Source organism: Girardinichthys multiradiatus, chromosome X (assembly GCF_021462225.1).
Source record: "Girardinichthys multiradiatus isolate DD_20200921_A chromosome X, DD_fGirMul_XY1, whole genome shotgun sequence".
NCBI classification, from domain to species: Eukaryota; Metazoa; Chordata; class Actinopteri; order Cyprinodontiformes; family Goodeidae; genus Girardinichthys; species Girardinichthys multiradiatus.
In genome coordinates, this window is record NC_061817.1 from 16908585 (window position 1) to 16922451 (window position 13867).

At 43.2% G+C, this 13867-nt stretch overlaps 1 gene segment (V, D, J or C); it reads left to right on the forward strand.

Moving 5' to 3' along the window:
- The window catches only part of LOC124863084, a 30199-nt gene continuing 16332 nt past the window's right edge, over positions 1–13867 (forward strand). Inside the window, 1 exon segment of the V gene segment in view lies at positions 1–50. Coding sequence covers positions 8–50 — 43 coding nt within the window.

The window sequence follows — 13867 nt, forward strand, 5'->3', positions numbered from 1 at the left end:
CTCCAACATGTTCTCTGTAGCTCTGTTGCTGCTGCTGGCTGCTGGATCCTGTGAGTCTCACTGAGGATGAAGTTACACCATGATCACTCTAAATTGTTTATGTAGTTATCCTAAACTTAACATTTTCCTCCACAGGTGTAAAGTGTGAACAGCTGACACAGCCAGCTGCTGTGAATGTTCAGCCAGGTCAACGTCTGACCATCAGATGTCAGGTCTCTTATTCTGTAAGTGCCTGGACAGCTTGGATTAGACAGGCTGCTGGGAAAGGACTGGAGTGGATTGGGATGAATGATAGTGGTGGAAACCCACGCTACAAAGATTCACTGAAGAATAAATTCAGTATTGATGTAGACTCTTCCAGTAAAACAGTGACTCTGAACAGACAGAACATGCAGCCTGAAGACTCTGCTGTTTATCACTGTGCAAGATACCCTACAGTGACACAAACAATCGACAGAGCTGTACAAAAACCTCTCAGAACCTGAATATGTCTGTTATCACTAAACGACCAGAAGAGGCGCTCTTAGACCACAAATGAATTTCCACTATTCTATAAAGGAAACTCCTACACTTTTCCATCTGTATTAATATTTTGCTAAATTCTGAAAAGCAAATAAACAATATCGACAAAAAACAAAGTAAAACTAACAAGAAGCTAGACTTTGCATTTATTTTATTGCAAATGATTTAACTGCCCACTTACAGCTCTTTATGTAACATTAGAGATTCATCTTGCCACCTACCACGATTATTGTTTGGCTAATAAGACAAAATATTTTTGCCCCTCTTCGTCAAAGTTGTACCAGGATTTACTTTCTTACATGTTAGTTGTAATATATTGTAGTCTTTTGAGAAGAAATGTAAACATTTTATTTAATGTGACATGATTCTACTGTTGATTTGAAGTGGATGCAATAAAACAAAGAATGTAAAAGAAAATCTTTGTTATTGGTAAGATTAAACAACCGTCTGATGAGTCTCGATTTCTGCTGTGACATTCGGATGGTAGGGTCAGAATTTGGCGTCAACAACACGAAAGCATAGATCCATCCTACCTTGTATCAAAAGTTCAGGCTGGTGGTGTAATGATGTGGGGGATATTTTCTTGGCACACTTTGGGCCCCTTAGTACCAATTTAGCATCGTGTTGCACACTGTTGGAATAATTGAATATAGATTTGTCTTATATTTTCTCCTATTCTTTAACTTAACTATTTGATTATATAACCTTTCATGATGTATGTGTGAGAAAGGATGTGTGAGTTTGTCTGCAGGCAAAGATCATAAATGGAGCTGAACTAGCAGAGAAGGAAGCAGTCCAGTTGAGGAGGTCATAAAGATGAAGGAGGTCATAAAGATGAAGGAGGTCATAAAGATGAAGGCTGATTACACTCGACAAAAGTCACAACTGACCCTACCAGTTGTAGGAGACTGTGGGAAATGTGTTGTTAATGTATAAAGCTGTTTATGACCTGTTTACGATGCAGTTGTTGTTTTCCCCCATCCTTTAGAGAACAATGTTTTTGTAACCTAGGGACCCCCGAAAGACAATAAAAAGAGGAAGCGGTCGGATAGGCTTCAGAGCGGTGCGAGATCTGTAACTGAGCAAATCTTGACTGTCTCTCCTCGCAAAGCGAGTAAAAGGAACTAATACTTTGTCTCTCTTTTCTTTTTGTGTTGTTATAAATATTGTTAGGTTGGTTAAACCTGACATTAATTTGGTCCTTCGAGAGCCGGATTCCAACTACGCCTGATGGTTCCAGCGGGTCGGTAGACTCCAGGAAAAGACCGTGCGCACGGCTGTTTTCATCAGGAAGACACACAGACCCTTTCCGGGACTGGATTTCAGCCCGCCCGCTGGAGTCTGACGGCTGACGGAACTCTGAGAGAGAGAAGAGAGGACAAAGTGGTGAGTTGAATCTGGATTTAAAACAAAAGTGTGACGAATGACTGGGGGTCATTGCGTGAAGTGAAACCCTGTGAACCTAGGCACTGACAGGTAACAGCAGTGCGCCGGAGTTCTGCTTAAAGTATTAGTAAAACTACTGAAAATTCCGAGGTTATAGGGGACGACAGAGTCCTCTTAAGTATTAAGAAAGTAATACTAAAATTCCGTGTTTCCAGAACGGCGGAGTCTGTGTTTAAGTATTTTAAACAACAAAAAATACTAAGTAAAATCCGCGTTTAAATGTGTGTATGTGAGAAATAAATGGAGGATTTAAACCACTAGGTTTTACCTCATACCAAAACAGTAGGATTGTAAGTGACTAACTTTTGTGGAAGCAAAGGCAAGAATTCTCCACTCGAAAGAGTTGAAGTGAGAATTACCACAAAAGGAGATTTTTCTGTCACCCAACTGAAGAGAAAAATCCAGTATTTAGAATACCCTAGGTATATATATGCTGGACCAAATTTAAATCAAAACATGGGAAAAGGGGCTAGTAAAAATAAATTGGAAAACGAACTACAATGCAAAGATTGGAAGTTCATAGAAGCACAAGATCCGAGTAAATTTAAATATTTAGATAAATGGATAACCACATATCATTATGATGGTCGTTTAAACTCTAAAAAATTTGTTAATCTATAGGATGCAATAATTAAAAGTACATTAAAGTAAACGTGATTTAAGAAAAATGGACAAAGCAGTAATGTAGATGAGGATGTAGATTATTGCTTAAAAATAACTAAAAAGAGAGAAATGTGATGCAGGAGACAAGAATGGACGTTTTTGTGGAAAGCAGAAAAGGTCAGAGGGCTAAGAAGTCATTTTTGATAGACTTGCAAAGTGGAATAGCAGGACAGAAGAAGGGGAGTAAAAGAGCAGGTGGAAAGTTTTTGTTTTGTACCAAAGATCTGATGAGGTTTGACAGGATAAGATGGGCTAAAATGAGTCCCTTTGGTGAATAAATCCATCCCCACCATGGCTGTACCTCATGTATGTTTTATTTGTGTTTATTTTTTATTATTATTGTTTTGAGACGCTGAAGGCTGTTGATACAGTGTGTCACTGAGGTTCATGGCATGACATGGGTTTTTTCTGTGTAACCTTAGAAAATATGTTACTCTTTTTAATAGCCAGAGTGAAACAAAATGAGGAATAACCTTTTGAAGAATATAGGATTAGACTGACAAAAGTGTTTAAAATACATAGTGGTCTACAATAAGCAAGGAGCTTATTGACAGCAGTTAAAAAATGCACTACATGCTGGTTCCAGGGATGCAATTAATACCTGGGTAAGGAGATATTTTATAGGGTTCCCCACAGCAAATCTAGAAGACTATGTTAATCATGCCCTCCATGCAGAAAAAGTTATGAAGGAGATAAAAAAAAAAAAAAAAAAAAGGGAAATAAATAATTAAATAGGCAACACCTTTTTTCAGCAAGAAGAAGAAGAAGAGCAGAATTTATTATTAAAACAACAGAGGAAGAGAAACATTTAGAGGCAGAGGACAAAAAACCGCAGGGGTCAGAGAGGAGTGAGCAGAGGAGATTACAGACAGTACACATCAGGGTGTTGATGTTAAAAAAGGAGTAGGACCACCTTATTACCCTTTGAAATATGATGCTCGTGAAGGAATAAAACCAGTAATAAAGGATTTAATAACTGTAGGGGTGATAATAAAATGCGAGGCTTCATCATGTAACACCCCCATTTTTCCAGTTAAAAAACAAGCTCCGTCAACAGGAAAGATAGGCAGTTCTGGTTTGCATTTACCTTTAAGGGACAAAGATATACTTATACCAGACTACCTCAAGGTTACTGTGAAAGTCCAACTATATACTTTCAGGAAATGAGTGCAAGTATGGCCAAGTTTGACCCTCCAGGAGGTAGTCAGGTTTTACTATATGTTGATGATGTGCTACTAGCCTCTCCTGATGAGGAGAACTGTAAAAATGATACAATAGCATTATTAAAACATTTAGCAGAAGAAGGACAAAGTTAGTAAAAAGAAACTTCAGTTGTGTAAAAATGAGGTTAAATACTTAGGTCATAATTTTAGCGCAGGGGGACGCACAATTGTAGAAGAAAGAAAGACTGCAATATTACAAGTTCTAAAACCAGTAACAAAAAAGCAAATGATGTCCTTCTTTGGACTAACTAATTATTGTAGAAACTGGGTGCCAAATTATGCAGAAATAGTAACTCCATTAAACAAATTAATGTATGAGGAAGAGCTGAAAATGATGTCTAAATTGAAATGGAGTGTAGAAGTTGAAGAAGCATTTACCAACATAAAACAAGTTCTAGTTTCCAGTACTGCTTTAGCATTACCAGATTATAGTAAACTGTTTGTTCAGATGGTAGATTGCAAGGGACATTTTATGACTTCAGTTCTGGTTCAACAACATGGAGATAAAATGAAAATAATAGCCTATTTCTTTTCAAAACTAGATAGTGTTGCGTGTGTGCAACCATATTATGTGAGAGCTGTAATTGCAGCCTAAAATGACAGTTGCATTGCTGCAATAGTGTTGTTTCACCTTTTAACCTTAAGAGTTTCCCATGCAGTTTCAGCATTAATACTGCAGAATTAGGAAAAAAAAAAAAAAAAAAAAAAAAATTAGAAGTGATTTGCAGGATCACAAAATAGTTTATGTGAATGATTTCTCTAAAAAGATGAGAGGGAGAAGACACAAACAGGATATGTATTGGTGACAAAGGATATAGTGTTAGAAAAGATGCAACAACAAAGCTCACTACAGGAGATAGAAATGTGGAAAAAACATGGAGCTGAATTAAAAGATGAAAACTATATTTGACCAGATAATAAACCTGTCCTACCAAAGAACCTATAAATGGAAGCAATGTTTGAGCCATCGTGTTTCATAATGTCTCAACAGGGGGGAATAGTAGGACAGATATATTAATATTATATAACATATTGATTAAATTCTAAAATTCTTATTAAAAAAATTTTTTGTAAAACATGTTTAGCATGTGTAAAACATTATCCACAAGGGAATTTAAGACAACAAAGGGGACAATTTGCAAAACTAAGATACCCTTTTCAAACAATTCATATGGATTTTATTGAGTTAAATCACAGTGAAGGGAAAAAGTTTTGTTTAGTCATTATAGATGCATTTTCTAAACAGATAGAACTATTTCCAACTAAACATTACAACTACCTCAGGGTTAACACCCTATGAAATGTTATGTGGAAGACCATACAGATTACCACAGTTCAAAAATAAGTGGGAGTTAGATGAAGAAGCTAACCTAGTTGATTATATGAGGAGTATGTTAGAAACCAACAGAAATAAATTTAAACTATGAGAAATGTTCTATTTCCCAGCAGGAAAACTAACTAGTGAAACCAGGAGACTGGGTGTTAATAAGAAGTGTAAAGAAGAAGCATTGTTATTCACCTAAGTGGGAGGATCCATATTAGGTATTATTAACCACTGCAAGGGCAGTAAAATAACTGAGAGATCAACCTGGATTCACCTTATACATTGTAAAAAGATCATTTCGGTTGAAAGCTCCGTCAGGGGAAGTGATTTATAGACTGATAATAGGGTGGACCCAGACATTTAGAGTCTGGAGAGATCCGAAAGTCAGTGAAGACAATTAAGACACTGGAACCATTTAGAGGAGTGAAAATTTCAGCCAAAATGATTTCTAGATGGATGAGCAATGTTTTCCGATGCTGTGCGTTTATATATATTTTTTTATATTGATTTTTTTGTTTTTCTGGTATTTCTGGGAACCAGTCAAAATGAATTAGAATGTAACATCTGTTATGAGTCATATGAAACAAGTAGCGCTAAATCAAGGAAGGCAAGATAACCTAACTATGTGCACTAAACAAACTTTTTATACTTATGGTATTCAAGTGTGTGTGAAATCTAAAACAATAGCTGTGGTGCTGATCCCACTCATTAGCTTGACTAAACGAGGAAGGAAAGGACAGGATTATAGAAGTTATAAATGGTACTTAACTAATGATAGAAGAAACACCTCATGGTCTATGATGGTAGCTGATGAAGGAAATAATTGGACACCAGAGCGGTGCACCACTGCTTATGCTAGTTATTAAAAGAAGTTGTTTAAGTTCCATAAAGCTGATAATGTAATCCAGGTAACAGAGCGAAGAGAGTGAAAATTATGTTAGGAAACTTAACCACAGATGACTAAGTTCCAGGTTATTACAGGAGTATCGGGAACAAATAATAACTGATTATTGATGGTAGAGCAAGCGGCTAACATGACTAAAAGAGATTGTGTTGTGTGTTTGGGTTCAAGGCTTTTATTATAAATAATTCCAGCTTTGATACCACAACTCTGTGGAATGGAAGTAATGAATCAAACTAATCCTAATGAAATGTGTCAGCACAAGGATTCTGTTTTTTCTGTAATTAGAGCAGATAAGGATAAATCAGTTTTCCATAAGTGAGTCACCACTGGACACTATACCTGTATAAATATGACAGAGAGAGGCAATAAATTTGGAAATCTCATTGCAGTATGGTGTATTACAATTGTAAAAGTAAATAAGTGTTTTAAACTAGTCTCTAGAGGAGACATTTGGTGGTGGTTGTTTGATTGATCACCTTCAAAAGTAACAGGACTCTGTGCTTAATTACATTATGGTTATATCCTATGTTAGTAGATGAAGTAACACGTGGACTATCTAGTGTAACCCCACATGATTGGAATAATAGAAAGCGCAGAGCTGCAGCTTGGCAGACTGAGGGGACTCTACTTACATTGATGCTATAGGTGTACCCCGTGGGGTACCAGATGCGTATAAATTGGTTGATCAAGTAGCTGCAAGATTTGAATCAAGTATCTGTTGGTAGTGTACGTTGAACAACAATGTAGACAGGATCAACTATATTCATTACAATGTACAAAAACTAGGAAATTGGACAAAGCGGGTTTGAACTGTCCATGACTAATTGGCTTCAACTTCCCTGATAGCATTCCAGAATAGAATTGCTTTGGACATGTTGTTTGCTGAAAAAGGAGAAGTTTGTGCTATTTTCGGAGAAAAATGTTGCATATTCACACCTAACAACACTGCTGCTGGCTGATGGCAGCCAAATGAAAGCCATAGAAGGTTTGAGATCTCTAAATGGCAAAATGAAAGAGCATTCTGGAGTAGACGCCTCGATGTGGGACTCCTGGCTGGATATGTTTGGGAAGTATAAAATTTAGTATCATCAGTAATAATTTCCTTTGCAGTGTTTGCTGCAATTTTGACATTGTGTGGATGTTGCTGTATACCCTGTCTCCGTTCTCTGTTTAATCGTCTCATTACCACAGCTATTTTCTCCTATGGAAAGCAGAGTTACACAACTCTATCCGTTATTTAAACATCAGGATGATGAAGATGATGAGGATGAGACTGACCAATTTTCTGACCTGTATGCAGATCCATTTCTATATGATTATGTGATTTAAATGTCAGTACCTCTTGTCTTTGTACTCATGAAGATAAACTTACAGTTACAAAATTTGACAGAAGTGGCTGTTAAGTGATATGAGAATATGAGCACATATAAGACAAACAGGGGGGAAATGTTGGAATAATTGAATATAGATTTGTCTTATATTTTCTCCTATTCTTTAACTTAACTATTTGATTATATAACCTTTCATGATGTATGTGTGAGAAAGGATGTGTGAGTTTGTCTGCAAGCAAAGATCATAAATGGAGCTGAACTAGCAGAGAAGGAAGCAGTCCAGTTGAGGAGGTCATAAAGATGAAGGAGGTCATAAAGATGAAGGAGGTCATAAAGATGAAGGAGGTCATAAAGATGAAGGCTGATTACACTCAACAAAAGTCACAACTGACCCTACAAGTTGGAGGAGACTGTGGGAAATGTGTTGCCAATGTATAAAGCTGTTTATGACCTGTTTACGATGCAGTTGTTGTTTTCCCCCATCCTTTAGAGAACAATGTTTTTGTAACCTAGGGACCCCCGAAAGACAATAAAAAGAGGAAGCGGTCGGATAGGGTTCAGAGCGGTGCGAGATCTGTAACTGAGCAAATCTTGACTGTCTCTCCTCGCAAAGCGAGTAAAAGGAACTAATACTTTGTCTCTCTTTTCTTTTTGTGTTGTTATAAATATTGTTAGGTTGGTTAAACCTGACACACACCATGTCCATCCCTTTATGACCACAGTGTACCCATCTTCTGATGGTTACTTCCAGCAGGATAACGTGCCATGTCATAAAGCATGAATCATCTCAGACTGGTTTCTTGAACATGAGTTGACTGTACTCAAATAGTGTCAGAGTTAGACATAATGATAAACTCAGAGAAGGTATGCAATGAAGACACAAGTGAGTTAAAGTTATATTTGGCTGGCCAGGGAGAGACAGTCTATTCTCTCAGAGGAGCTGCCCTGTGTCACAGCCTTTTATTAAAAAAAGAAAAAATAACACTCATGTTACAGCATCGTGGGTGTGGCTACACACAGTTTCACAAATACAGGTCCTACTGAATAAAACTGGAACTGGTTCTGTCCAGATACTGATACAGCACACACATCCACATCTGGCATCCAAGGCCAAGGGTGCGAACAGCCTGCTTCCCAAACTCCTCCACACACACACACACAAATACACACACACACACACACACAAATTCCTGCTCAGTCTGCATAGCAACCACCCAAATGCAACTCTAAGACAAGATGACAATTTTGTTAATAGTTCATAAAAGTACTTCAAAGATAAATGTAAAAAGTATTCAAAGTTCACCAAGCTAAAGAAATAAAAATGTGTTTTAATAGTAAATCATAAGGATAAAGAATCTATTTAAACTAAGCAATGATAATTTATGTACAAATCTTCCAACAAAAGGCCTCCACAGTCATCAGATCTCAATCCAATAGAGCACCTTTGGGATGTGGTGGAACGGGAGATTCGCATCATGGATGTGGAGCCGACAAATCTGCAGCATCTGTGTGATGCTATCATGTCAATATGGATCAAACTCTCTGAGCAACGTTTCCAGTACCTTGTTGAATCGATAACACGAAGGATTTTAAGGCAGTTCTGAAAGCAAAAGGGGGTCCAACCCGGTACTAGCAAGGTGTACCTAATAAAGTGTCCGGTGAGTGTATCTTCTAAGAGTGGCATATAAACTGAACACACATGGTTTGGGATTTCCTGTTTTTCAGAGCTTCTGTCAACATCTTTGTGTATAAGAAAGTTTTCCTTGTTAGCTCTTTTACAAATAGCTTTAGAATGTATATCATTACATATCCTCCACATCGAGAAGAGCCAGTTGAGGTGGCACGGGCATCTATACCGGATGCCTCCTGGATGCCTTCCTCGGGAGGTGTTCCAGGCACGTCCCACCGGGAGGAGGCCCAGGGGACGGCCCAGGACACGCTGGAGGGACTATGTCTCTCGGCTGGCCTGGGAACGCCTTGGGCTCCCCTCGGAGGAGCTGGAAGAGGTGTCTGGGGAGAGGGACGTCTGGGCGTCTCTGCTGAGTCTGCTGCCCCCGTGACCCGGTCCCAGATAAAGCGGAAGACGACAAGTACGAGTACGAGTGTATATAGTTAATAGAATGCAGCCTTTTCCTTCACATTCTCTATAATGTATGTTTTAAAGTGACATATTCACCTTTATTTTTTTCCTAAAATGGCCTGTTTTGATGCAATTAACATAGAAATACCTGTTCATCATCCCTTCATATTTTATGTTTTTTAATGTTGAATCAGACTGTCAGTACATTAAGTCCCTCCTTCTCCATTATCATGCAAATCAATAATCTCTGCTGTGTATTTCTGTCCTGCTGACTGGTTTGTAATTTGTGTCTCCAGCTTCAGGAAGATGAACCCACTCACTGCTCCTCTTCTTGCTGTCTTTCTACAATGTAAGTTCGTTCGTTCGTCGTCTTCCGCTTTATCCGGGACCGGGTCGCGGGGGCAGCAGACTCAACAGAGACGCCCAGACGTCCCTCTCTCCAGACACCTCCTCCAGTTCCTCCAGGGGGAGCCCAAGGCGTTCCCAGGCCAGCCGAGAGACATAGTCCCTCCAGCGTGTCCTGGGCCGTCCCCTGGGCCTCCTCCCGGTGGGACGTGCCTGGAACACCTCCCAAGGAAGGCGTCCAGGAGGCATCCGGTATAGATGCCCGAGCCACCTCAACTGGCTCCTCTCGATGTGGAGGAGCAGCGGCTCTACTCCGAGCCCCTCCCGGATGGCCGAGCTCCTCACCCTATCTCTAAGGGAGTGCCCGGCCACCCTACGGAGGAAGCTCATTTCAGCCGCTTGTATCCGGGATCTCGTTCTTTCTGTCATGACCCAAAGTTCATGGCCATAAGTGAGGGTAGGAACGTACACCGACCAGTAAATTGAGAGCTTTGCTTTTCGGCTCAGCTCTCTCTTCACCACAACGGACCGGCACAGCGCCCCCATTACTGTGGCAGCCGCACCGATCCGTCTGTCGATCTCCCGCTCCATTCTTCCCTCACTCGTGAACAAGACCCCGAGATACTTAAACTCCTCCACTTCAGGCAGGAACTCCCCTCCAACCTGAAGAGGACAAGCCACCCTTTTCCGGTCGAGTACCATGGCCTCGGACTTGGAGGAGCTGATCCTCATCCCAGCCGCTTCACACTCGGCTGCGAACCGCCACAGCGCATGCTGTAGGTCTTGGCTAGAGGGGGCCAGCAGGACCACGTCATCTGCAAAAAGAAGAGACGAAATCCACTGGTCCCCAAACCCGACCCCCTCCGGCCCTTGGCTGCGTCTAGAAATCCTGTCCATAAAAGTTATGAACAGGACCGGTGACAAAGGGCAGCCCTGCCGGAGTCCAACATGCACCGGGAACAGGTCCGACTTAGTGCCGGCAATGCGGACCAAACTCCTGCTCCGCTCGTACAGGGACTGGATGGCCCCTAGTAAAGGGCCCCCGATTCCATACTCCTGGAGCACCCCCCACAGGGCATCACGAGGGACACAGTCGAATGCCTTCTCCAGGTCCACAAAACACATGTGAACCGGTTGGGCAAACTCCCATGAACCCTCGAGCACCCTGTAGAGGGTATAGAGCTGGTCCAGTGTTCCACGGCCGGGACGAAAACCACACTGCTCCTCCTGAAGCCGAGGTTCGACTATCGGTCGGACTCTCCTCTCCAATACCCTGGCGTAGGCCTTACCAGGGAGGCTGAGGAGTGTGATCCCCCTGTAGTTGGAACACACCCTCCGGGGGACCACCACCCCAGTCTGCCAGTCCAGAGGCACTGTCCCCGACCGCCACGCAATGTTGAAGAGATGTGTCAACCATGACAGCCCTACAACATCCAGAGACTTGAGGTACTCAGGGCGGATCTCATCCACTCCCGAAGCCTTGCCACCGCGGAGCTTTTTAACCACCTCGGTGACTTCAGCCTGGGTGATGAAAGAGTCCGACCCCGAGTCCCCAGCCTCTGTTTCCACCACGGAATGCGTGATGGCAGGATTGAGGAGATCCTCGAAGTACTCCTTCCACCGCCCGATAATGTCCTCAGTCGAGGTCAGCAGCCTCCCACCCCCACTATAAACAGTGTTGGCGAAGCACTGCTTTCCCCTCCTGAGGCGACGGACGGTTTGCCAGAATCGCTTCGAGGCCAACCGGTAGTCCTTCTCCATGGCCTCACCGAACTCCTCCCAGGCCCGTGTTTTTGCCTCTGCCACAGCCCGGGCCGCAGCACGCTTGGCCTCACGGTACCCGTCAGACGCCTCAGGAGTCCCACAAGCCAACCACAGCCGATAGGACTCCTTCTTCAGCTTAACAGCATCCCTTACTGCCGGTGTCCACCACCGGGTTCTGGGATTGCCGCCGCGACAGGCACCGCAGACCTTACGGCCACAGCTACGGGCAGCAGCATCGACAATAGATGCGGAGAACATGGTCCACTCGGACTCTATGTCTCCAACATCCCCCAGGATCTGGTCGAAGCTCTCCCGGAGGTGGGAGTTGAATACATCCCTGGCCGAGGGCTCCGCCAGACGTTCCCAGCAGACCCTCACTATGCGCTTGGGCCTGCTAAGTCTGACTGGCTTTCTCCTCCTCCAGCGGATCCAACTCACCACCAGGTGATGATCAGTGGACAGCTCAGCCCCTCTCTTCACCCGAGTGTCCAAAACATGCGGCCGAAGATCTGATGATACGACAGCAAAGTCGATCATCGACCTCCTGCCTAGGGTGTCCTGGTGCCAAGTCCACTGATGGACACCCTTATGTTTGAACATGGTGTTCGTTATGGACAAACCGTGACTAGCACAGAAGTCCAATAACAAAACACCACTCGGATTCAAATCGGGGAGGCCATTCCTCCCGATCACGCCTCTCCAGGTGTCACTGTCGTTCCCCACGTGGGCGTTGAAGTCCCCCAGCAGAATAATGGAGTCCCCGGGAGGGGCACTATCCAGCACCCCCGACAGAGACGCCAAGAAGGCCGGGTACTCCGCACTGCCACTAGGCTGAAATGATAGTCAGAGACCTCTCCCCAACCCGAAGGCGCAGGGATACGACCCTCTCATCCACTGGGGTAAACCCCAACACGAGACGGCGGAGCTGGGGGGCAACAAGCAAACCCACACCAGCCCGCCGCCTCTCCCCGTGGGCCACTCCAGAGTAGAACAGAGTCCAACCCCTCTCAAGGAGATGGGTTCCAGAGCCCACGCTGTGCGTGGAGGCAAGCCCGACTATTTCTAGTCGATATCTCTCGACCTCCCGCACAAGCTCAGGCTCCTTCCCCCCCAGTGAGGTGACATTCCACGTCCCTAGAGGCAGCCTAAGCATCCGGGGATCGGACCGCTGAGGTCTCCACCTTCGTCCGCCACCCAATCCTCTGTGCACCGGTCCCTCACGGTTCCCCCTGCAGGTGGTGGGCCCACTGGGGGATGGCCTCGCGTCTCTCATTCGGGCTTGGCCCGGCCGGGTCCCGCAAGGAGCAACCCGGCCACCAGGCGCTCTCCGACGAGTCCCGACCCCAGGCCTGGCTCCAGGGTGGGACCCCGGCTCCGCCGTACCGGGCGACGTCACGTGCCTCAATATTTTTTTCTTCATGAGGGATTCTTGAACCACTCTTTGTCTGACCCATCACCTAGAGCCTGTTTGCCATGGGAGACCCTACCAGGGGCATTTAGGCCCCAGACAACATAGCCTCTAGGATCATTTGAGCACTCAAACCCCTCCACCACGTTAAGGTGATGGTTCAAGGAGGGGACAATGTACGTTCTATTGCTTATATTACAGGGTTAAATAAATGTCAGTCCTTTTGCCATTTTCCTTGTCGTTTTCATGTGGCTCCTCACTTTTTATCTCATCAGGTTGTACGGGACAGACTATGGAGTCTATTCAGTCTAGTTCAGTGATAAAAAATCCTGGAGAGACTCTCAGTCTGTCCTGTAGAGGATCTGGCTTCACATTTACCTGCTGTACTATGAGCTGGATCAGACAACCTGAAGGAAAACAACTTGACTGGATAGGAATAGGATTGTCTATTCCCAGCAGTAACACATATGCCAGCAGTGTGAGAGGACGCATTAAAATTAGCAGAGATGACGGTAACAGCATGGTGCATCTGACAATATCCAGCCTAAAACCAGAAGACTCTGCTGTACTGGTCCTTCTCAAAATATTAGCATATTGTGATAAAGTTCATTATTTTCCATAATGTCATGATGAAAATTTAACACTCATATATTTTAGATTCATTGCACACTAACTGAAATATTTCAGGTCTTTTATTGTCTTAATACGGATGATTTTGGCATACAGTTCATGAAAACCCAAAATTCCTATCTCACAAAATTAGCATATCATTAAAAGGGTCTCTAAACGAGCTATGAACCTAATCATCTGAATCAACGAGTTAACTCTAAACACCTGCAAAAGATTCCTGAGGCCTT